Source organism: Acinonyx jubatus, chromosome X (assembly GCF_027475565.1).
Source record: "Acinonyx jubatus isolate Ajub_Pintada_27869175 chromosome X, VMU_Ajub_asm_v1.0, whole genome shotgun sequence".
NCBI classification, from domain to species: Eukaryota; Metazoa; Chordata; class Mammalia; order Carnivora; family Felidae; genus Acinonyx; species Acinonyx jubatus.
The window spans coordinates 64,027,355-64,053,454 of NC_069389.1; the positions used below are offsets into that span (position 1 = coordinate 64,027,355).

Genomic DNA, 26,100 nt, shown 5'->3' on the forward strand with positions numbered 1-26,100 from the left:
TGGCTCCTATAAGTAGAGAGGACAATAAACTAAGAAAATCCTCTTTCCAGAACCTTGGAAAGTGACTTGTGAAATTCACTGTCAATTCTAGATTTACAATAACTAATAATATATTCTGTGTGAAGCTTGGTTCAATTCCTAAAAAAAGCTCTAACAATTAAACAAATAAAGCATTGAAAGAAGCCAGAAAAAGAGCAAAAACAAATTTTAATAAAACCTGAAAAAGCATAAGTAACTAGTAAAAAGCATAAGACAACAGAATTATTTCTCTCTCATGGATGTGATGCTACTATGGACCAAATTATGTCTCTGAAACCTTAAACCCACAGAACAGCTTTACAGTCTTTAAGGCTGATGACATTATCACCCTATAACACCCATCCACAGTACAATTTAAATTACACTACTAAGTCCGACACACACTATTTGCATTCATGATCATTGAATGCCTTATTTCTAAGATAATTAAGTGAGATATAGCAAATAAACAATATTTCTAATTCCATTCAACCTTTCTGCAAAGTTTACTTAATATAGTTTGGGAATAAATATCCTAAATCTTTATTTTACTATCTTCTAAACAATTTAACCTGATTTGGCTAGTATACACAAACGTTGTAGACTGACTTTTCCTCCAACTAAACAAATCTGAAATTGTTTTATAGCTTACCTTTGTGAACTATAAATACGAAGTTCTATTTCTATAAGGTACCAAGTAAAATGCATAAAACAAATACTAAAAGATTCTTCTAGAATACTTTGGTGTATGTTGAAAGAAAAAGCTAAAGGAATGACAAAGAATAACGAGGAAGGGAAAGAATGTTCAAAATAGGAATAGAGAAATTCTTTTTTTTATTATACTTTACATGATGATATTGATACTTACAAACAAAAAGCTGTTTATCTTTCAAATAAACAAATTATTAATCCTAATATTAACACAATATTGACTCCAGAAATGGACAGAAATGAGAAACTCATGAGCTGTATAAAACCATATCATTGCCTTTAAAAGGGATGCTTAAGTTTCCATGTGGCAGCAATTATTCTACTTCTATTCATGTAATATTTAGTGAGCACTCATAATGTAGCACATATAAAAGATGCTGAGTTTATGTTCCAGTTCTAATTACTTGCAGGTGTGACAAGAAACCCCTGTTCCTCTCCAGACACATAAATGTAATGACTTTATAATCAACTTGTTTCATGCAATTATGTGAGCACAAAAAGGAGGAAAGGGAAGTGAAGGGAAGGAGGCAACGAAAGCAAGGCCTGGCAAAAGTGTGATCCATGGGCAAAAGATAAGAACTGCATAAAATAAGAGAGAGAGGAGGACAAATATTCCTGGCAGAAACCCAGTCACCTCAGCCAAATAAAAAGATTAAATTAGACTTCCTTTCAATTTACACGTACATATTAACAAGAGGCAAGTTTCCCACCTCCAAGTGAATTATGGGTTTAAATGTGACATATAACCATAGAATCGCCAATAACAAGAGCCAATCAATGCTAAATGGAAGCTTATGGCAATGTATAAATATTAATTTGGCTTTAAAGTTAATGCAAGCCTCTTGAGCTGTATACAGTATAAATAAAAGGCCTACTATGTAAATTATAGGACACTACTATATATCAATTTTTCAAAAAGAAAAAAGAAAAAAAAGTTTGAAAATAGTCTTGTCATATCATGCCCTATAGTTTAGAAAGCTAAGCATGCATATTTGTTCCTTGGGTAAAATGTCAGTCTCAAACTAGAGTGAATAAGCCATCCTGCTGCCATTTCTAGGGATAATTTTATGGAAATTATTTAGGAGAATATAATAATTAGAAAAATTTTTGAAACTTTTACCATGATGGAAAATAACTATAATAGTAGTTCTTCCAAATATTCATTTCAAATGGACATGAAACAGACTTTGAAATTACTTCTGTACTGAAAAACCAGCTCAGCAGTAGAGTTGTATTTGTGTGAAATTTGATTTTCAAATTTTAGTGCAACTACTACAAAGTTTCCAAAATAAATACTAATCTGTAAAGGAATGAAGAAACAATAATATTTAGTGATTATAGTGCAAGATCTCAAATAATACTACAAATATTAATTACATATGTTCCAGGATTCTTTTGATTGTCATTAGGTATTAATATTGTTTTGAATTTAGTTCAATTTTCTTCCTGTGATTTAATTTTGGCACAATGCAAAACCAATCTGATTAGTCAAGCATACAGCTAATGAAATGGTATGACTGGAACTTAGACTTTATAATAGTGTAAATATCACAGGCATCTTTGCTTTTTCCTTATAAGGATTTGGAAATTCACCCTTGGTAAACTTACGTACACATATATTTAAAGTATTACAGTAGTTAGTCTATGCTATGCCATGCTCCTGCACCTCCATTTCATTAAATTACTAAATAACATCATCGATTAACTGCACAAAGGATGGGAATACTGAATATTTGAATATATAATCCAATATAGTGGAAAGTCCAGCTAAGGTCAAGATTTTATTGTTTTTGGCCAAAGATAACTGCGAAACTCATTAGAAAGAGGTGGCACAATATGATCTTTGAAGTGAGTTACTACAATCAAATTAGGAAAAGCTAGTTTCTAAGTACAAAAGTAGAAAACATTCCAGGTTGAATTTATAAAATGCATCATTAGTCAATACATTATTACTAAATTATGTACCTATCCATAAAGCTGCTTACTGGTTTTCATATTGTTCTAGATTTTACTGTCTACTACAGTAGTCAATAGCCATATGTGGTTATAGATTTTAAAATTACTAAAAATTCTGTAAAATTAAAAATTGAGTTCTTCAGATACAACACCCACATGTGGCTAGTGCTTACTATTTTGGATAGCACCAAATAGAACATCTCCATTATTACAGAAAGTTCTACTGAGTAGCGCTATTCTACATAAAATAACAGGTAAAATAAGCCCTAAGAAATGACTGGTGTAAGTCTAACTATACTGGATAAAATTAAAAGTGGGACATATCTACTTATGATAAAAATTCTATGCAAAGTAGGAACAGAAAGGAACATCCTCCAACTGATAAGGGTATCTACAATCATACTTAATGGTGAAAAACTACCTGCTTTCCCCCTAAAATCAGGAACTAGGCAGGAATGTCCAGTCTCATCACTTCAATTCACCAATGCACTAGCAGTTCAATAATGCAAGAGAAAAAACTATAAGCCAGGAAAAATTAGAAAGAAAAAAGTAAACCTGTCTTTACTTGTAGAGAACAAGATCATCTATGCAGAGAATCCCAAAGAATCTAAAAATAATGCTATTAGATCTGGTTAGTGAATTTAGCAAGGTAAAATTACAAAACAAAAAAAAAGTTTCTATTTACTATCAACAAACAACTGGAAATTGAAAATTTAAAACATACAATTTAAAATAGCACCAAAAAAACGTGAAATCCTTAGGGAAAAAATTCACAATAGACGCGCAAAACCTATACACTAGAAATTACAAAATACTGCTGTGAGAAATTATAGAAGACTTAAATAAATGGAAAATTATACCATATTCCTAGATTATAAGGTTCTATGTTGTTAAGATGTTAATTTTCTCCCAAATTATCTACAAATTCAATGTAATCCCAAAAAATTCCTTGTCATTTTTTTGTAGAAATTGAAAAGCTAATTCTAAAATTATACACTATTGGTAGAAACACAAAATGGGACAGCCACCTTCAAAATGATTTGGCAGCTTCTTAAAAAGTTAAACCTATACTTACCACATGATCCAACAATCCCATTAACTAGATATTTAACCAAGGAAATAAAAACTGATGTTCATGCTCCAAAAAGAAAGTTTATAGCAGCTTTATTTATAATAGCCATAATCTGAAACACCTCAAATGTGCATCAATTGATGAACTGACAAACATATCATGGTATATATCCATACACTGAAATACTGCTTGGTAATAAAAAGGACTAAATTACTGATACATGAAATGACATGTATAAATCAAAAAAGCATTAGGTCTAAGAAAAATAAGACATAAACAAAAGGCTACATGCTTATTATTTAATTTAGATGAAATTCCAAAAGAGGCAACAGTAGAGTGGATAGAGAGATTCGTGGTTTCCAGGTGTTGAGGGAGGGGCAGGGGATAGACTGCAATGAGACATGAGGAAATTTAGGAGGTGACAGAAATGTTCTACATTTTTATTGTGCTATTAGTTATACAAATGTATACATTTGTCAAAACTCACTGCACTATACACTTAAAAAAGAAAATTTTTATTTTATATGAATTATACCATAAGACATTTGACTTCAAAAAAGTAATAATGGCTAATCTTCTATTTTTGGGGCTTTGTAAGTATAGATCTGTTACACCAAAGAAATATGCTGTGGAAATAGGAAGGCAACCAGTATAACTTATGCCAATTACATACTTCTCTGGACTTTGGCTTTTTCTGCTGTAAACGGGGGTTTATAACCGTTTCCCAAATCTGTTCCCAGGAAATTTTCAGAATGTTACAGGCATTTTGGGAAAAGGGTCTCCACTATCAAATTATTTAGGAAATGCTCCCCATAAGGTGATTCACAATGCATTTAGCATTTGGAAGACTCTGAGCAGCCCTACATACATTCAGTTTTTTCTATACTTTTTGTAGAATCAGTATTTCCCACATTTACTTGACCAAGGAACACTTCTATTAAAAATGGTGTTACTAAAGTTCTAAGATTGGTTGATTAAACTTTCAAGATTACCTTAAGTTTCTATTTACATTGGGGAACTATAAAAATAATTGATTTTATTTTTTTAAGTTTATTTTTGAGAAACAGAGAGAGCGAGCAGGGGAGGGGCAGAGAGAGAGGGAGAGAGAATCCAAAGCAAGCTCCACACCGTCAGTGTGGAGCCTGATGCGGGCTCAAACCCACAAACTGTGAGATCATAACCTGACTCGAAATCAACAGTCGGATGCTTAATCGACTTGAGCCATCTAGGAACCCCTGCATAGCTACTTTAAAATCAGTTTTAGGGGTGCCTGGGTGGCTCAGTCAGTTAACTGTCTGGCTTCGGCTCAGGTCATGATCTCGCAGTTCGTGAGTTTGGGCCCCATGTTGGGCCTTGTGCTTACAGCTCAGAGCCTGAATCCCACTTCAGATTCTGTGTCTCCCTCTCTATTCCTCCCCCACTCTCACTCTGTCTCACTGTCTCTCTCTCAAAAATAAATAAAGAATAAAAATAAAATTTATAAAGTAGCTATGCAGAACAATATCCCAGAATGAGAAAACTCTCAAATCAGAAATTTTAAAAGACATCTTATTCATATTGCTTACTTTTCTAGTCCACTCCTCTAAGTTTTTACTAGGTTCTGAATTCTAAATATCCTAAACTTAAATATTTTTACTGGTATATACTACATGAAATGCATTATGGTTGAATTATCTCTATTGTAATAGCTTCTCTTCAAATAACAGTAGATTTAAGAATGTGAAAGCATCAATGCCAGGAACACTAAAACTTATAAGCAATAACAGTAACACAGTGATCTAAGTCAGAATAACAAAGTGATCTAATCAGAATGCAAAGTGTTCACTATCTAAAACCAGAAGAAATTTGAATGTATATAGTTAAAAATAATTTTTAAAAAGGGAAGGGAAGAAAACACTAAAGAAAGATGGAAAACCTAATACTCTAAATGCTGTTCTTCAGCATTTTACATGTGACCACTGAAGGAAGTACAGAACATTACAAATAATGTTGACAGTGTGGTAAAAAATACTGTATCTTTGAGCACCGGGGTGGCTCAGTCAGTTAAGCACCCAACTTCAGCTCAGGTCGTGATCTGGTGGTTCATGAGTTTGAGTCCCACATCAGGCTCTGCACTGACAGTGCAGAGCCTGCTTGGGATTCTCTCTCTCTCTGCCCCTGTCCTGCTCATGCTCCCTCTCTCTCAAAATAAATAAACTTAATATATATATGTTGTATCTTTTGAACATAAATAAATAAATGAATAATAAAAGCTATTTTAATTCAAGTCAATACATGAATTATGAATAAAGCTTTAAGGGAAAAGTGAACACTGGAAAATTATAAACAATCTATTCCTGAAAATGAAAAAAAATGTTAAAAATGCCATGTTCGGGGCGCCTGGGTGGCGCAGTCGGTTGGGCGTCTGACTTCAGCCAGGTCACGATCTTGCGGTCCGAGAGTTCGAGCCCCGCGTCAGGCTCTGGGCTGATGGCTCAGAGCCTGAAGCCTGTTTCCGATTCTGTGTCTCCCTCTCTCTGCCCCTCCCCCGTTCATGCTCTGTCTCTCTCTGTCCCAAAAATAAATAAACGTTGAAAAAAAAATTAAAAAAAAAATGCCATGTTCAATTAGACCCAACTCAGTAGTCTTCTCACCCAAGAACATCCAGGCTATGGAAAAATATTGCTAGTAATGTACACCAAAGTATCCGATTTACTTTAATAACCCTTATGAATCTTTATCAATAACTTGCCTAAATAAATTTTAAAATTATTTATAGCCTAAATTTGTTTAATCTCTTGGGGTAACTTCTATAAGCTTATTATATAAAATAGCATGCATTTTTAAGTTTTTATTTTTCAATTTGAATTTAAGGAATTTTCTCTAGGCACTAGGCACTATATAAAATAATTTTTTAGAAGTGTGAGAAAATAGGGAAGCAGAGTGGCAATTACTCATCTAGCTGTATGGTTTTGTTCATTCTTTTTAAGAGTTAACTTTTAGTACAAATGGTTTTGTAGCTAGATCTCCTTGGAAACCACTACTAGTATTTCTTCATAATGGTCTGGCCAGAAATGTCGCAGTAATAATCTGAATGGAACATGTGAATTTCAGTAAACTAAAAGTGGGAAGGGTGATTTTTTTGTTTTCATAAAGATAAAAATTTAATTATTTGTTTTAATAATTTGTTTTAATAAAGATAAAATTTATCACATCATAATATGTTTAGTAAATAGATATAAGCAGAATGTATTCTGTTTTGTTCGGAAAGCTATCTTTACATAGTTCCATATAAAACCTTTAAGTTCAGCACATAGATATATAAATAAACATCCATATGGTTAAAAACACCTATACTATATAAAACAGGAAATGCTTCTGCTAAGAAGAAAGGAGGAAAGGAGGAAGGGAGGAGGGAAGAAGGGAGGAAGTAAGGAAGGACAGATGAAAACAAAACAAAATCTCAAAACCATAATTATATTTGATTTAAGTAAAAATGCTTTAAAAAAGTTGGACCAACCATGAAACTCCTCAAGAATGTAAGCAGTTCGTTCACACTTCAAATTTAATTTTGGCAGTATAATGAGTTCAGGAAAAAACAAATCAAGAATATGTTTATAGCTCACATGGACATTACTCACCCACATTTGGAGGTTTCACATAGTTTACAGGTAGTTCTGGAGGTCTGCCTCTATGTAGAGCTGCAAAAGCAGACCCATTCCATAGTGTACTCTTACAGTCTACACAAAAAGATTCAAACGTTAGTCAAGAAATAGAACAGTGTTTTTTTTAATTGTACTTCAGAGGTAAATGTCTGTTTTCAATTTCATTTGTTGGAATATATTTTTAACTATTAACACCACAATAAAGATAACATGCATATTTTTAAACATGTTATAAACTGTATTATCACTAAGGGGCGCCTGGGTGGCTCAGTCGGTTGAGCTTCCGACTTCGGCTCAGGTCATGATCTCATGCTCTGTGAGTTCAAGCCCTGCATCGGGCTCTGTGCTGACAGCTCAGAGCCTGGAGCCTGCTTCAGAGTCTGTGTCTCCCTCTCTCTCTGACCCTCCCCCATTCATGCTCTGTCTCTCTCTGTCTCAAAAATAAATGAACATTAAAAAATAAATTTTAAACTATATTATCACTGGGAAACACCAACACTTTAATATATACCAGGGTATTTTACTTCTGCACTGATCTAGAACTAAAACTTTTATTACGCATGTATTTGAATCTTATGCAAATATGTCATGGATTAATAACGTTTTAAGTTTTTCTTGATCTTTAGGTTTATACATTTCTACTCATATAAAACTATATAAGCAAGGTTATGACTACAGCACAAGTATTCCAGGTAGAATTCAGAAAAATTTATACTTGGTGCATACTCACATTATGGGGTACCTGCCAATTGTGCCATAACAGGTAACAATATTGCATATCAGATGACAACAGACTATGAATAGCTGTGTTTTTTGTATTTGATGTTTATGTCAAAAAACTCAAGCAAATATGAAATATTCCTAATAATTCAATTGTGATATAAAAATATTCTACTATTCTCTTGAAAGCTTCCAAATTAACTCATTTGAAGAATTTCCTTAAATTACAAAATGAGATTTTAGAACTGGTATTTTTGAAACTATTTACCTTTGTGAATTAGAATTTGAAAACATTATGCTAATAAAACAAAACAGAAGTAACCTGGTTGCTAGACCTGAAGTATTTATTATACTAACAGACATCCTTAATGCCTAATTTCACATTTTTATGTTCATAAAATACTACTTTACATGTTTTAGGGAAAATATTTAAAAGACTGCAAAACAGGGGAGTAGAAACACTATTATTGAACAGTTACATATTTTTTAATATTTTAATTATAAAAATTTTAATATATAATATGTGAATTTTTACATATCATCTCTCATTTACCTGTTATAAAATATACAATGTGATTAGGATGATATAAAGACTTATAATACTAAAAAATATTAAAACATAATGAATTAAGCATTAATACTGTACTAATCAGAGCAGTGATCTTTTAACATCTCTACTCCACAGGATTACAAAAAGATTCTATATTGTTTATTTCTACTGTATTCACTGTTTTACAGCAGAGGGCTTCTTTTAGGCCTCTAAATATTTACCTGTAAACTAAGAAAATAAAAATAAGATTGTCAAAATAAGAAAAACTAGAAGAAAATTAGTATTTAGAAAAGCATGGGAACATTTACTTAATATAAAAATATGCTGTTCTCCACTCCTTCCTCTAAAAACTGTGAAAATCTTACCTTTGGCATCCCGTAACAGAGACTGCCGACCAACACCCAGTAATGTCTGTACCCCAGGAACGCTCTGAGGGATCTCCTTATCTAGTAAGGGGCCAATCCGCTCACAAATTTTAAGGAGGTAGTCTGGAGGAATGTGTGCATTGGCTGCCACCTAAAAAGCATAAATAAAACAGGAAAACCAATTTGGTTTAAAAACATAACCAGTCCATTAACAAACTATTTCATCATGGAACAAAGTGCAATTTTTAAATAAAGAATAAGGAAAATAATATTTTAACTATTTAATACTTCAGTCAAACTAAAGAGCGAGCTACAAAAATTAAGCACATCTAAATGATAACATTTTGGGGCACCTGGGTGGCTCAGTTGGTTAAGCGACCGACTTCGGCTCAGGTCATGATCTGGCAGATTGTGCGTTCAAGCCCCGTGTCGGGCTCTGTGCTGACAGCTCAGAGCCTGGAGCCTACTTCAGATTCTATGTCTCCCCCTCTCTCTACCCCTCCCCTGCTCACACTCTGTGTCTGTCTCTCAATAATAAATAAATGTTAAAATTTTTTTTTAATGGTAACATTTAAATGATATGGCACTCAAACTTACTTTTACATGCCTTGATTAAATCATTTGCTTAGCTGTTAATCTTATGAAATAAGTGTTGCAAAACAGCAAAAGTGAGCATGCCTAAAATTAAAGTACAAAGACAATGGGTAAACTCTACTTGTACTTGATTTATTCACTAGTGATGAACAGATCAAAAATCAGAGGACCTAGATTCTATATAAATGATAAGAAGGCAAAGTTATTACTTGCACCAAACTCTCACCCAAATCCCAAATTTGCTTAATAAAGCAGAACTGGTTTCCCTAAAAAATAGTTAACTGGTTTCTAAAACAGTATCCAATTAATGATTTCATAAATACTATGTTCTAAACAACTAAGCTATATATACTCAAAATTCATTGCAATATTAACTCGTTTTTAAAACACACATGCAAATTTCTGAAGATGGTTAACATAGGTAGACAGGAGTGAGAAAATGAAACAACAAAACTTCATTTTTTTAATCTAAGCTAATGTTCAAGTCCATGATGTGTTTCATATACCTAATTATTTAAAGAAGCAAACAGAGGGGCGCCTGGGTGGCTCAGTCAGTTAAGTGTCCAACTCTTGGTTTCAGCTCATGTCATGATCTCATGGTTTAATGGATTCAGGCCGTGCATTGGGCTCAACGTTGACAGTGGGGAGCATGCTTGGGATTCTCTCTCTCTCTGCCCCTCCCCCACTTGTGCTATCTCTGTCTCTCTCAAAATAAATAAATAAACTTTAAAAACATAAAAAAATAAAGGAGCAAACAGAAAACTAGACTATTAAAAATATTCAGATAAAAAGAACATCTACATTCTCATCTTGACATAAAGGGTGAGGGAGAGAATGAACAATAAATGCAAATATATATATACATACACACACACACATATATATATTTGTATCATCAGTATATTACCACCAGGTCAAGAACAATACAACATGAGAGAATAATTTTGTAAATCATCCCTAATGACCATGAAAGAAGAAATTATGTATGTTCCAGATAAATATTTGTTTAATGAATCAATGAACGTACAAAAACCAAAGTAAAGTCTATCTGTAAGAAATATCACATGAACTCAGAGGAAAAATGTTAGATTCTCCTATCAAGGTACCTTTTTGTTTTCTTATAAAACATAGGTCGAAGAACTACAATCCAACATGTATTCAGAATTCTGGGAAGAAGTAATTCTATTGTGATTTTTAAAAATTATTTCCTGCCAATTATCTTTTTTAAATCCCAGCAAAAATTAATTTTAATCTGTCAAAATAACTGAGGCCTGGGAACTGTCAAGCTACTCAAAAAGAATGACAACTTAGCCTGATTATGTTACATTTGCATCTACACGGTTTAACTTCTGGATTGGGAAAAAGGATCAAGCAAATTCCTTTAAGTTATCTCTCACATTTCTAGTTTTGTTTTTGAGGCAAATTCCTACATAGAACCATCTCTCAGTAAAATATACAGGTAATATTAAAGTCAAAGCAGCTAATGATTCAGTTCAATCTAAATATGTTATCCACAGACACTGATATCCTAAAATCCTAGTTTGTAATTCATTCTCTCCACATTAGAACATTTCCTAAATATGCCTAAAGGCAAATAGAGTTAGTACCCCAGAAAATACATATCTCAAAGCAAAATACTGCATATGAACATCTGTAATAGTTTATGCATTTTTTCCCACCAACACTGTCTCAGATACACTCGGCTTGCATTATCAGCCATTACTTTTGCATCAAGTACACACTACACAAAGGCTTTACACAGGATGGTAGTTTATGTCTTTACTGGCACTTTTTTTTGTATCAATTTTCTTTTTTTTTTATCCCATTACCATCTTAAGAGCTAATCCCTTCCTAGAATTGCAATATAATGCAGAAAATAGGAGCTCTCTAATATGAATTTTTTTTTAATTTTTTTAACATTTATTCATTTTTGAGAGACACAACATAGCCAGGGAAGGGGCAGAGAGAGGGAGACAGAATCTGAAACAGGCTCCAGGCTCTGAGCTGTCAGCACAGAGCCCAATACAGGGCTCGAACTCACGAGATCCTGACCTGAGCCGAAGTCAGATGCTCAACTGACTGAGCCACCCAGGTGCCCCGCTAATATGAATTTTTAGAATTATCCTCTTATAGAAAATCTGTCGAGGGCACCTGGGTAGCTCAGTCAGTTAGTGTCCGACTCTGGGTTCTGGCTCAGGTCATGAGTTCGAGCCCAACATCAGGCTTCGCACTGATAGCGAGGAGCCTGCTTGGGATTCTCTCTCTCCTTCTCTCTCTTACCCCACCCCTGCTCACTCTCTCTGTCTCTCCCTAAATAAATAAATAAACTTAAAAAAATCTGTCAGAATTATATCTTAAACTGACATCTTAAGTTGCCTGGCTACTTCATTTTATAGAAACAAATGATTTTGAGCCATTTATGTAAATTTTTCAATCAATTCCTCAGTAATAATTTTAAAATATGGAATCATTAATTAATCAACCAAAACAAGGCCTTTCTACATCCAAATTCTTGAAGATTTTTTTAAATTATAAATTATTAAATAAATTTCACAAGTTTGAATTCCACCCTATACAATTACATATTGCTTAATTTCTAAATGGTCCCATTCAAAGAATCCATTCCCCTATAATCAATAAAAATTTGAATATGAAACAATGGTAGAGAAATAAAGATTCTATCAACACAACACCAATAACAATACATTTGAATTTGAACATGCTAGCGTCTCCTTTAAATAACATTAACAGGCTTTCAAACTCTATCAGCTCAGTTCTTGCAATAATAGTTTCTTCTAAATCAAATTTCAGGACTTATAACTGGTAGTCAACATTTATTTCAATCCATCTGCTTTGATTAAAGTTGGAATTTTTTAAAGGTGATCTTTTTTGGCATATAAACTCATCTACTCTCAATAATTACTCTTCTAAGTTTTAAAAAACTCTATATTAGAATTATGTATGAATATAATAATAATATAATGTAATATAAAAAAGTATGCATTAAAATATTCTATGAAATTGTAACATAAGCCCCTCTTTTCAATTAAAGCTCAAATACTCTAATTTCAGTTATTTAACCACATTTTTCTCTCTGGAATATAATGGCCAACAACACAACAAGTACTTTGATATTTGCAGAAGAAAAGCATTCTCTAAAAACAAAGTTCAAAAGTATATTACAAACTTCTATATTATTCTGTAAAACAGCTCCAAGGAATTAAATTATAGAATGTTTGAATTATAAGTATCCTTGTGCATAATTAACCTAACTTCACATCTTATAGTAGGAAAGACAGATCCAGAGAAGTGAAGTCTAGTGATCACAATGAATGTACAGAAATCTGTTTCCCTGTCCACTGCTCTATTACTGTCTTATTAAAGCAGCTGGAAAATTATTAAGATAACTAACAAAAAGACTGCAAAAAAATAAAACTATAAATTCAAATAAACTGAAAGAAACTAAATGAAGCCTTCTTGATAGGAAGACTGGCTTGATCGGAAGATAGGATATATACCAAATCTAACAACTGAATCACCACACTTCAGAATTATTATGACAAGTGAGAAGACCAGGGAGTTCACAGACATGATCCTACTCATCAGTTAGTTAAAAGGAATACAGCTGGGAATTGAATAAAATGCAAAAGGTACCTAATTTCAAGGTACAAGGCCCATACCAACAAGCACTACATTTGAAATACTAATTTTCATATAGCAATGATAACATTTTTACCTTGGCTTTTAGAAAATATAGGATAAGTAACTCCAAAAAAACAAATAAAAGAGATAATTGTTTCTGTGTTTTGTTTTCTAAGATCATGATTGCACAGGTAAAATGAAGAATCAAACTGGGACCATATGTTGAAAAAGTGAAATATAACATTTTATCCGAGATTTTAAATTTTTTTGGTGTGGGGGGAGGGGAGAAGCACATGCAAAAAATTAGTCACATGATCTTTTTTATATTTAGAGACAGAAAACAAGATAGATTTTGAAAAATACAGCAAGCCTTTAAATACATCAAATAGTACTTTGAAATCTGGAAGACTAGATTATTCAGGCTCTAAAATTTACTAGCTGTTACTGCTTCTGGCAGTGTGATACAGTAGAAAGGACTTAGATTTCAATTTTTTACCATCCTCAGTTCCTACTTATGTGACCTGCAGAGTTACTCAGTCTGAGAGCCTGAGCTTCTGCATCTGTAAAACAGGAGTAATGATAACTACCTCATATGACTTGTAAAACAAAAACAAAATCATTCACTCATGCATTCATTCATTCAGGCATTTAAAATACAGAGATGAAATGGGAAGATTAAACTCCTGCCCTAAGGGAACCCATAGTCCCAGAAGGGGAAACAAACTAGCAAATAAATCAAAACTACAAATGCCTAGAGGTTAGTACAGAGGGCTAATTAGAAGCAAAGAAATACAGTACCTACATCAGCCTAGGAGTAGGGGTTTTTGTCCAATTGCACACTTGAAGCCTAAGTGAAAATTCATAAGATAGACAAAGGGAAAGGAAGGCATTCCAGGCAAAGAGAAAGGTACCCCTACCCAGTAAATGTACTCTGCACAATGACTAACATAATATCCCTCAGTGTTTAAGATTCTCCTCCATGATGTTAAGTTAAAAAAATAATAATAATAAATAACTCGCAGAGGGGCGCCTGGGTGGCTCAGTGGGTTGAGTGTCCATCTGACTCCTGATTTCAGCTCAGGTCATAATCCCAGAGTCATGGGATCAAGTCCTACATCGGGCTTAAGATTCATTCTCATTCTCTCTCTCTCTCTCTCTCTCTCTCTCTCTCTCTCTCTCTCCCTCTCCCTCCCTCCTCCTCCCTCCCTTCCTCCCTCTGTTCCTCTCCCCCCCTCACACACTCTCTCTCTCTCCAAAACTAAAAACTAAAAATAAATAAATAAAGGGAACTTAGAAAAACCTCGCAGAGTATCATCTGATTTTGAAGAGAAAAAAATACATGTATAAAAAAAGAAAACACAAAAAGTAAGTTTATTTTCTTTTTGATATTGAAATTTATATTTCAGTAAAATATAAATGTCTGCAATAATCCAATATTATATCTTAATCTTAAAGTGTTGAGTTTTAACATTTGCTGAATTTGAAGGAGGAAAGGGAAAAAACTGGGCACAAAAGTAAATAAAACAGGTAGGCTTTTCTACTGTAGCAATACCACTGGTTTGAACAATGAGCTACAAAGCATTAAGGCTTCCTATCACTTTCTTTTCAAAACGTTAATCATTGTTCACAGCATTTTTTTTTTATTAGTTTTAAGATTTCCTCAGGAATGAAAGTCAAGAGCAACCCACCTAGGCTTATGTATACTCTGGGTTTCAGTACCTCAAGAAGGCAAGTACTGAAAGTACTATTACCTGGAGGACAGATAATGTCAAGACATGGACAAGGAGCCCACCCACATTCTAGAAGTTTATCCTTAAAGAAATGTCCAATGAAAGAACTCAGTACCATCTAGCATATTAAATAAGCCTAAGAAACATGTATCATGAAATGCTTCTAACAAAAGTTAAGAAAATCACACAAATAATAACTGAGGGTCAGATTATTATAAACTACCATGGTAGATGAGAAAACATCTTCAACAAGGTAATTTAAAAACCAAGAAATTACTTATCAATAATGCACAGAAAATAAGTTCGGGATAAGAAAAGATCAAGCAGAAGGGTTGAGGATCCCTGCAACAAGACATCAGAAAGACATACCTCCCACTTCAAACAACAGCGAATACTACACCAGCATTGTATTAAACTGCCTTTCTCTAATTAATAATAATGCAAACAACACTAAACATCTTTTGACATAACAATAATTTCTTGTTTTGAGTTAACACAGATGCACTTTAAAACACTCATTTCAGGTTCAATTCTAACACTCACTTTTTAAATACTTTTTTTCCAATGGTACTGTTTTATACCTCCTCACCTTATAAAAATTTTATAAAAATTAGGTGGTGATTATTAGCTAGCTAAGAAAATATAAATTGTGGGGTCATAGTTCTTTAGATGTCCATTTTCCATTAACCTCTATGTCCTATTTTTAAATTTTGGTTAACATTTATTCATTTTCTTGAGAGAGAGCGCGCGCGCGCGCGCGCGCGCGCGCGCGCGCATGAGTGGGGGAGGGGCAGAGAGAGGAGACACAGAATCTGAAGCAGGCTCCAGGCTCTGAGCTGTCAGCACAGAGCCTGATGCGGGGCTTGAACCCACAAACTGTAAGATCATGAGATGAGATGAAATTGGCCGCTTAACAGACCTACCCACCCAGGCACCCCTATGTCCTAGTTTTAAAATGCAGTAACCAATTAATTTGCGATGCATTTTTAATTAACAAAATGCTTTCTTTCATATTTAACTCATTTGGTTCAAGAACAACCTTGTAAAATAGACAGAGGGTTTTAGGAAACTGAATCCCTGAGAGGTTAAGTAACTTAACTTGCCCACAGTCACTCAGCAAGTAAAGGCTATCTCTCAGACTAAATCTTATGGTCTTTTCTACATACTACTCACAAAATCTTATATGAGAAATATCAAACAAGGACATCCCCAAAATTTAACACAAACACTAAACTGCCTTGAAATTACTTATTTGCTCTCTACCAAAAAAAAAAAAAAAAAAGACCTGTTTATTAATCAATCAGTAATCAACATCAGTAAACCAAGAACAAAAACACAAACTAAACTAATATTCAAATTGACAAAGGTGCTTTCAGGACAAAATTTTATAAGGGACATTCACCCAACCCAAATTATTACTCCCTAACAGCAGCTCTCTTCACTTTCTGAATGCCATCTCATTTGTATTGAGTTATCAGTTTTCCTAAGACTAATGATAAATCTCCAAAAGGATTTTAATCATTGAAAATATGTTCTCAGACCAAAGTGTGAAAAAAGACAATGATCAATCCAGACAAATAGTTAAAGCCAACATATTATAGAAAGCAAAAGAGTACATGTAGCTCAAGCAAATCAAAAGTGAGGAAAACTAGTTTCCAGCATCGATTGCTCTCTACCATAAGAACTATCAGGTAGCACTATATCCCATTGGGGTTGAGCAGCACATGCCTTTTGGTTTCCCAAAATGCATTCTGTTCTTCCTAACTATGGCTGTGTATCCATGTAGCAGTTAATAAATCACACACACTTAAATTACTTCCACACTTAGAGACGCAATAACTATGCTGCCAGCACTCAGAAATCATTCTACTATTTAATAAACAAATTAAGCTATTATTAGTAATTAGAGAACAAGAACCGGGTAAGGTTAAGAAAAAAATATAGGCATGTCTGGAATTCAAATACAGTGTTTTAAAGTACTTTGTGAGGATCAAATGAGATAATGTGAAAATATTTTTAAACTTGCATAAGTTATATGCAGATTCAAGTTCTTACAATAACATATCATAATAGATACTTATATATTTTTTAAAGATAGTAATGAACATACAATCTTGATAAACTTTCTTTTAATAGCATAAAATTGCTTCAAGTCTTTTGAATATAAAATGAAGGTAATACAATCTATGTCACTCCAAATGAAAGCACTAATTAAGGCTTTCAATTCTAGAGATGAAAAATGCTATATATATATATATATATATATATATATATATATATATTTTTTTACATTATATACCACACCTAAAGGTAATTATGCTTTTGGTTCAGTCTTATGATACAAGTCCCCTTAACATGATTAAAAAATATTAAAACATTCCTTTAAAAAAGTTTCCAAGTCACAATTTCAATATATAAAATTTGTATGCTAACAAAAACTGTTCATTTAAACACACACACATACACATACCCCTCATTACTATGTTTGTAGTCCCCAATAAAGCTCCAAGGAGGAAGCAATAAAATAGCCAACAATTCAACAGGGTCACCAAAAATGAACAGACATCTGTAATTATTTAAATTATCTACCATAAGATAAATTGTAAGAAGCAAATCTAATTCTATTATGTTGTAAACAAAAGTCAAGCAGAAATGAAAAATGTCCAGATCAAACTTCGAAAACACTCACCATGACTTCAAATTTCTCCCTGTATCATTACTTAAAATTCTGAAAGTTAATTTAGAATGTCTTATTTTGAATGCCATATTCAAAAACCTTATAGTTCAACATAAACTGGCAAACGCTTCATATACAGGCCCATTTTTTAAAAGGCACTTCAGATCTGGATATGTCAATACTTGCTTGCCAGTAGCTTTAATAAAATAGCACCTTAATTGTGTTCTAAATTATAAGTAAAACACTAAATCAGATTTAAGAAAGAAAAAAGAAGGATTTCTAGATATATAATACTAACAGTAATAATGAGGTGTTGAAGAAATCCAACTTATTATCCTAATATTCTTCTGGATAAATCAAGGTAAGCAGCATAGACAATTTAAGTAAAAGTATATATACAGAGGCAATATTTTTGTTTCATATTGCATGGCTATGTGATCTTATTTCAGTATTTTGATATCCTTTTTTATAATTCTTTACCTCTGCATCATGCATTTGTATTCTTTCCTTTTTATACCCTCATACATCTTCAGTTTGAAGTACTCCTATATAATTTAACATATCAGATTATACTACTTATAAAGACTGTAAGTACATATAAGGTTATACTTCTTAATACTTTACCCTAAACTTCAACCTGAAACATATAGCTAAATCAAAGATCACACTGTATAAATCCATTGTTCTAACAGCATTTTAAAAAATACCTACCCTAAGAAAAAAATCCATCTCTCCCACAATGAAGCCACACAAAATCAAAAATAAAATGTGAAATAATTTTAATCAACTATAAAACTGATGCATCTAGCAATCAATCTATCACAGCACATTCAGTTATCAGCCACTCCATTTCTTTTCCTTCTGTTCAAATTCTCACTCAGCCCTACCCCATCTTCCCTTACAAAGAAATCTATAGGTAGAAAACAGATCTTTGACTTAAAATAGGACCATATCATCAAAATATAACATTCCTAGAAACACTGGATCCCAGAAAAATAAAAACTTCAGTGTACAAGATGAAAAATTAAAAAGATACACTGTCTAAACTATAGACAATATTCAAACAATAGATGAAATTCTGTGTATATAAAAATAAAAATGTGTAAGGAAATATGAAAAACCAAACAATATATTTATAAGACAAAAATGAAAATCAGGTATATGTAGGGATATACACAAACGGATTAACAACTATAAAACTGGCTAAAATTTAAGCCTCACTAATGAAAAAAAGAGAACGAATTAAATCAACTAGGGGCTATTTTCACCACATTAAAGCCACCTAAAGATTCAAAAAATATTTAAAAACTCACTCTAAGTACCTAGATGGTGACATCATGAATTAGTATTATCTTCTGGAGACCAATTTTACAATACATCACAAAAGCTGTAAAACTGAAGAGACCCTTTGACCTGATAGCTCCACTTTGGAAAAATAGCCCAGGAAAATAAATCCAAAAAAAGGAAGGAAGAAACAAGACTACTTAACTATGCAAAGATATTAGTGAAAACCTAGAAGGAACCCAAATGTTCAACTGAATGTTGAGTTCAAATCATAGCAAACTTAATCTTTTCTTAACATTAAAATGACAATAACTATTCAAATATAGTTATATACAAAAAATGTTAAGAAAATATAAAGCATAAAATGGACATTGACTACAGTTATGTAAAAATATGCCTCTATAATATAAGGAAATGAAGTCTAGTAAACTGAATTTTGTTTTTGTTTTTTATGTTTGTGTGTGGTTAGTACTGTTTTTAATTATTTTGATGTTCATTTGCTTTTTATTACTGTCATGTAATTTTTAAAAAGCTTTTTCTTTTTTTTAAAAAGCTTTTTATTTTAAGTCTCCTTTTGCTATTTACTTAAAATGGTCTGCTTACACATAAATGTCAATGAAAACATCTTCAATACACCTCAGTATAAAACTATCTTCCAAACCACATTAGTCATAAAGTGTTTAAACATATATTGGTAGGCACTGTTTTGCCTCTTTTTTTGGCAGGACTGCAGTCCAACAAAAAGTCTGACTACAAATTAAATACACTGATAAATACAAATTAAATACACACAGTGTTTACAAAATAATTTTTATCCATCTGAAAATTTTTTACCATATTGGAATTTATCCATATCACAACTATTAGAGCATTTTATGATTTGCAAAAAATAAAATAGCAAACTAAAATTATTACTTAGTAATAACTATTAACATGGCCTCATTATTGTAATTCAATATAAAAGAATTATCAAACGAACACTAAATCAGTTTAAATATTGTGTTATTAAATCATTTTATTTATATTTAGAGTCTACCATACCCCTTTAACTTACTTTAACTTTGATCTTCCTCCATTTGGATCTTATTTGAAGAAAAGATAGCTGAATTTAGATTTTAGTAACATCACCCCTTTCTCTTTTCATTTCCTTCCAATTCACTGTACCAGTGGCTAACGCGAGAGGACATCTTCCCCAAACTAAAAAAAGATCACCTTTTTGTATCAATGCTGAACAGAAGGTGCATGTTCACTATGGATTATATATTCAGGAGAAACAACACAGTCAATTCAATGCCTTTGGTCCTTCACTAAAGTATATTTTAAAATATAATCATTGTTATCTCCTTCTAAATCCCAGATCCTGTTTCATAAATTCTCAAAAAGGTCATAATCCATAGTTGTTGTTTAATGAAAATGTATCTGCAGAAATGCGATCTAATAATGATTTAATGAGCTATTTTCTAAAATATGATATACACAATTATGCTTTTTTATTCGGTAGTCGATTACCTAAAACCGGCAAATTTTGGAATTCGTTTGATGCTTCCCATTATTTTTAATTGTGTCGTTTTGCCCAATTCAGGGTCGGTTAACTCCCCTCCCTGAGCTCCCTCCACCGTACCCCCCCTCCCCCCCCAAAAAAAGACTAAGCCTGGCCTTAGTTCCCGTATTTCAAGGCAGGACCAACCAGAAACCAGTTTTCTTCCACTAATCCGGAACTCTGGGCTGTTACCAACGCTGTCATTGGCCAACGTCAGTCCTTGGTACGTGCCCCAAGATAACCCCCTGGTTTTTCTCCCTTATTCCCCCTACAATGGGCCTTTCTCGATGTTTGTAACATATTCGTAATCCACAAAACGGCATCCCTGATAACTCACATTCTTCAAAGTTTTCGAGTGGAAATAAGGGAGGCCAAGGGAAGGGCAAGGTACTCTTTCTCTGACTGGCAGGGAGCGGGGAAGGGGCAGTCGTTCTTTGGCCCAGCTAGGAGCTCTAAAGCTGGGGAGGCGGAGGGGTCGGGAGCGGGTTGGAGGAACAAGGTGGGGAGGGAGTGGAGAAAGAGTTGGGTTAAGTAGAAATGAAAACTTTACTCACCAGATCCTCGAAGCTTCTTCGGTGCTCTTTTCCCTCCCAGTCTAAGCGGCGCGGAATCAACTGGGGGCGGGAGAAAAGAAAAGGTGGGGGGGTGGGCAAACCATACAGGCCAAGCCTCAGCTCCCAATGAAGCCGACCCAACCTGGGTCCTGGTCCCCGACCCTCTGGCGTCCGTATTTCTCGAGTCACATAGCTGTTGCCTCAAAGCTAGTCCAGTGTAGGAAGCAGGAGGCCGAGAGTGAGGAAATCCTGAAAAACTGCCTCCCACGGGCATAAAGAGGGGGCGAGTTAAGACCCCAGCGATATCCGCCCCTTTTGAGGGAAGAAGCCGGTTCACTCCAGTGACAACAGTTCTGAGTGCCCAGATCCAAGCTTCCCTCCCAGCCCCAGTCCTCCGCCCCTGACTTGCCCTCCCCTTCCTCCAGTCTAACCCCAGCCCTCCCCACCTCTTCCCGAAGGGGCTCCGTACCTGATGCTCCTCGAGCTCCTGCACAAGCACCTGAGCAAAAGGGAAAAACGAATATGAGGAGCAGCTCAGACCATTAACCCATTCCTCCCTCCCCACTTCGAACCCAGCCGCTGACGGCAGGACTAGTCAAGGCCGGCCTTTCCCTTACTCTCAGGGAAACCGCACGCCCCGATGCCTCAATTTCCCCATTGGGACCGTTCCCCCACGACTCCCAGATCTCCTTCTCCCTCTCACCTGAGCGGATTTGTTGCAGGGTCCGGACTGCAAGAATCTAGCGATCAAGTAATACAGCTCTGCGGAAGAGGGGAAAAGAGGTTGAGAGGGAGGTAAAGAAAAACAGAAGCTTTTTCAAAAGAAACTGACAGCCGTTGCGCTAAGCCCCCATCTCCTTAGCCCCCAGACACAGTTACCCACCGGCTTCTATCTGGGTAGGTGCCGCCGCCATCCTTTTCCCTAAGGGGTTTGGGGGCTCCACTCCGGTGGAGCTAGCGGGGGCGGGTGGGGGCGCTGCCTCTATTGTGGTGAAGCCCCCATGCCCAGGAGTCCCGCCGCTTCCGCCCCACTCCTCGTCCTAGTTTCGGTCTCTCTCGGATTCATCGCATCACGTTTCGACCCATAGATATTCTAGCCCAAGAGCAGAGGAGGCGGAGGAGGAAGGAGAGAGAGAGCGAGAGCGAGCGAGAGCAAGAGAGCGAGCACGAGAGTGAGAGTGAGCGCGAGCACGAGCGCGAGCAAGTGAGCCTGAGAGAAGAAAGGGGAGGAGCCAAAGTGGCGGAGGGGCGGACGGGGGTAAAGGGGGTGGAGAGAGCAGAGGGTAAAACCTGTGAGACGGAACTGCAGCGCTCGTCGTTTGCCGCTAGGAGCACTAAAGCAACCAAGTGTCCTCCACTCTCCTAGACCGCCGGCAGTTGCCTAGCTACCGCTCCCGGAAACAGGGGGCGGTGCAAACTGACGGCCGACGCTCTGGCAGACGTCGTAAAACTCCATGGTGGCGTTCTCCTAAGAGAGGTCTTGAGACAGTTTCCCTTCCTGTGAGGGCAGTAGGACTCTCCCATTGAGGACCATTCCCTCTGGCGTTGTGAAGAATGTGTGAGGCGCTGACTTGATTCAACTGGCTTTCTTCCTTTTCGTCCCGTCACCAAAGAGGCTTTAGGGTTATTTTGCCTTTTCCTCCACCGAAAAGAGGCCAGTCACTGAAGGATCTTGTGACTGACGGAAGAAAAAGAGCCCCTATAGCGACATCACTCGTTTCTCTTTAAAATGGTTTTTGTACCAGATTTAAATGTTGTACTTACCAGTCCACGGGGCAAGGTTCATATTGTTATAAAGACCAGTTCTAAAAACCGATACTGTGGGAGGAATTTGCCATCAGATATGAGGCATTTTATTTTTTCCCCTTCTGTGAGTTTAACACATGCCATGTCTGTCTCATTCGTGTAGGATATTTTTTTTAACTTACATTTATTTAGTTTTGAAAGAGAGCAAGCATGAGTGGGGGAGGGACACAGAGAGAGAGGGAGACACAGAATCCAAAGCAGGCTCCAGGCTCCAAGCTGTCAACACAGAGCCCCATGGGAGGGTAGGGGCGGGGGGGGGGGGGGGGGGGGCGGTCTCGAACTCACCACTAGGAGATCATGACCTGAGCTGAAGTAGGATGCCCAACAGACTAAGCCACCCAGGCGTCCCTTGTAGGATAATTTTCAATTGTATTTTCAACTACTGCCAAAGTATTTTACATTGACCATGGATTTTTATGTATTACATATCTGTAGGCAAGGGTAGTTTTCTGTAGTATTACATATCTGTATGCAAGGTTTGGAACAATCTTTTTGAATACATATAATCTTAAAATTTTAGTACAGTACCGACTTGCAGTATTTGGTTACTAAAGTCTTAAGTGATTAAAAGATTTGTAGAGTAATTGGTACATATGTAATGAACCTTCCCTACTGTTTCTTAATATTTTGTTCCCACTTCAAGCCTTAACCCAAAAAAGTAATTAATAGAAGCGGAACCCAGTGAGACCAGAGATTATGTTTAAGCTGCATGTACCATTTACATTCATTAAAATATTCAAATTTGAAAGTTTTACCTTTTTAAGCTTAGGGATGGATTCTTAGGAATTTGGTTTCCTCACTCAGAGTTTAGACATTTATCACAGTTAACCCAGAATTGCATTATACTGACCTAATCTCAGCCTGGGTTGTTTAGCTCTCACTCTGAGCATTTTTTCCCCTTAGAGAGAAATAACCACGCAAGGTAATTGTGATACAATAGTTCTATCTTTGGTGGTTATGCTGTACTACTTGAAAAAATACCATTAACCAAAAGAAAAAAATTTAGATATTGAAAAGACAAATAAGTCCTAAACAACCCATTGCAAGTAGTTTAGCAAAACACGAGATTGAATATATTTTACAAGCCAAGTACAATATATATAAAAGTTAACATTTATCAAGCCACTACCATGTACTAAGCACCTTACATACTTCACCTCATTTAATCTATAATTACCCTAGGAGGTAGGTTCCATTGTTATACCCATTTTACAGATAACAAAAATGACTATAGGATTTTGGAAAACTTACTTAAAATCTGTGAACCTTATTCCTCATCTATAAAATGTGAGGTAATAGTACTTGCTGTGCCCACTTCACAGGAATTGCTTGCTGTAAAAGTAATATGAATATATTTGTGTCATATTTCAAACTTTATAGGACATTGTTTTTCCAGTGATCATCTCAGGATCAGTCTGGGTGCAATCAGGAGGGAAAAGGCACATAGTAATTTGAATAGGGAAAGTTTAAGATACAGAATTATTAACGACAACAAGAAACTGGAGTAATGAGATATTACCTAGTAAGGAGTAAAGAGAATTCTAACAAATACAGGAATAGCAGATACATAATAGCAGATAAAATAGCCACTACCCCTAGAGCTGAGATATAGTACCCTCAACCCGTACTCCCAATTTAGGGCTAAGATCCAGATTTGGTTGGAGAGAATAAAGCCAGCCAAGGTTCATTAAATGGCAAGAAATATGCTGTGGTACCTTGCAAGCTGAAACTACAACCTCCGGAAATCACTGGAACTCTGGCCTCTGGAGCTTTATAGAAGCCCACCCTCTGGGATCAGTCCTCTAGGGTGCCCGAGAAATGTGTTCATGGGGAAATATATCACCAGAAGCATGTGATATACTATAAAACCACCAAAGGAAGGGTACCAGGAGAAGGTGCTGGGGGTGCTACCAAACAATGCACCACAAGAACAAGACACTGGAGAAATCTGTACAAGCTGGAGGAGCAGTCTACCCAGTAAAAATGTCAGAAACAGGAAGCAAAACCCTTTCATACTTCACTCTTTCCAGTTCCATCTACTGACAAAGCTTCAGTTCTAGCTGACAAAAGGAAAAATATATAGAAGTCCCAAATCCATTTTCACAGAGCAGTCAAAAAGGGAGAATTTAGAGATGATAAGCAACAAATCAATAAACTGGCACACTTTCCTTGCTTTTTTTCTTGACTGTAATGACTAGGTTGACAAAAGGAAAGTTTTTAAATGTGTATGTTAACATAAAAAGTGCCCATTTGTTGGTTATTACAAGCCAAATGCTTTGAATTCTTTTGCTGCAATTTAAGTCACCAGTATTAACCTGTGGCCAAAAGCTTAATGAGGAGGGGAAGGAAATTTTCATAAATGAAAGTAAATATGGATTTACAAAGAAAAAATCTGGAATGTTTGCCTGATTGGGTGTGTTAAAACTGATTGGGTAACTTAAAACAAGAGAAATCTGTTCTGTCACAATTCTGGAGTCCAGAAATTTAAGATCAAAGTATCACTTAAGGCCACATACCCTCCAAAATCTCTGGGAGAGAATCTTTCTTTGCCTCTTCCAGCTTCTGGTGGCTCCTGGCATTCCTTGCTTTGTGGCAGCATAACTCCATTCTCTCTATCCATCTTCACATAGTCTTCACTATATGTGCCTGCATTAAAACTCCCTCTTCTCATTCTTATAAAAACACCAGTCATTGTATTTCAGGTCCACCCTAAACCCAGAATGATATCATCTCAAGAGCCTTAATGATTTACATCTGCAAAGACACTATTTTCCAATAAGGTTGTATTCATATGTATGGGGGTAGGGAAATGGACGTATCTGTTCGAAGAGACCTAATTCAACACACAAAATAACTTATTTTATTCTGTTTCTTTAAAAATAACTTTTGGGATGCCTGGGTGGCTCAGTTGGTTGAGTGACTGACTTCAGCTCAGGTCATGATCTCACAACTCCTGAGTTGGAGCCCCGCATCAGGCTCTATGCTGACAGCTTGGAGCCTGGAACCTGCTTCAGATTCTGTGTCTTCCTCTCTCTCTGTCCCTAACCCACTCGCATTCTGTCTCTGTCTCTCTTGAAAATAAATAAACATTAAAAATTAAAAAAAAATAACTTTAGGGACGTCTGGATGGCTCAGTCAGTTAAGCGTCCGACTTTGGCACAGGTCATGATCTCATGGGTACGTGAGTTTGAGCCCCACGTCAAGCTCTGTGCTAACAGCTCAAAGCCTGGAGCCTGC

General features: G+C 35.4%; 1 protein-coding gene across 6 annotated transcripts in view; it reads right to left on the minus strand.

Annotated features, from left to right (window-relative positions):
• BRWD3 (bromodomain and WD repeat domain containing 3) overlaps positions 1-22,262 on the minus strand; it is a 242,818-nt gene extending 220,556 nt beyond the window's left edge. For 5 of the 6 annotated variants that reach the window (XM_053201416.1, XM_053201414.1, XM_053201415.1 and 2 more), the window contains exons 1-6: positions 21,941-22,256; positions 21,761-21,819; positions 21,527-21,556; positions 21,058-21,117; positions 9,037-9,187; positions 7,378-7,476 (exon numbers count right to left, since the gene is read on the minus strand). In XM_053201416.1, the coding sequence (XP_053057391.1) occupies positions 7,378-7,476; positions 9,037-9,187; positions 21,058-21,117; positions 21,527-21,556; positions 21,761-21,819; positions 21,941-21,971 (430 nt within the window). In that variant the 5' untranslated portion in view covers positions 21,972-22,256. Of the gene's footprint in view, positions 1-7,377; positions 7,477-9,036; positions 9,188-21,057; positions 21,118-21,526; positions 21,557-21,760; positions 21,820-21,940 lie in introns of all 6 variants that reach the window. The other variant, XM_027053775.2, reaches the window with a different exon arrangement.
• Positions 22,263-26,100: the final 3,838 nt, after the last annotated feature.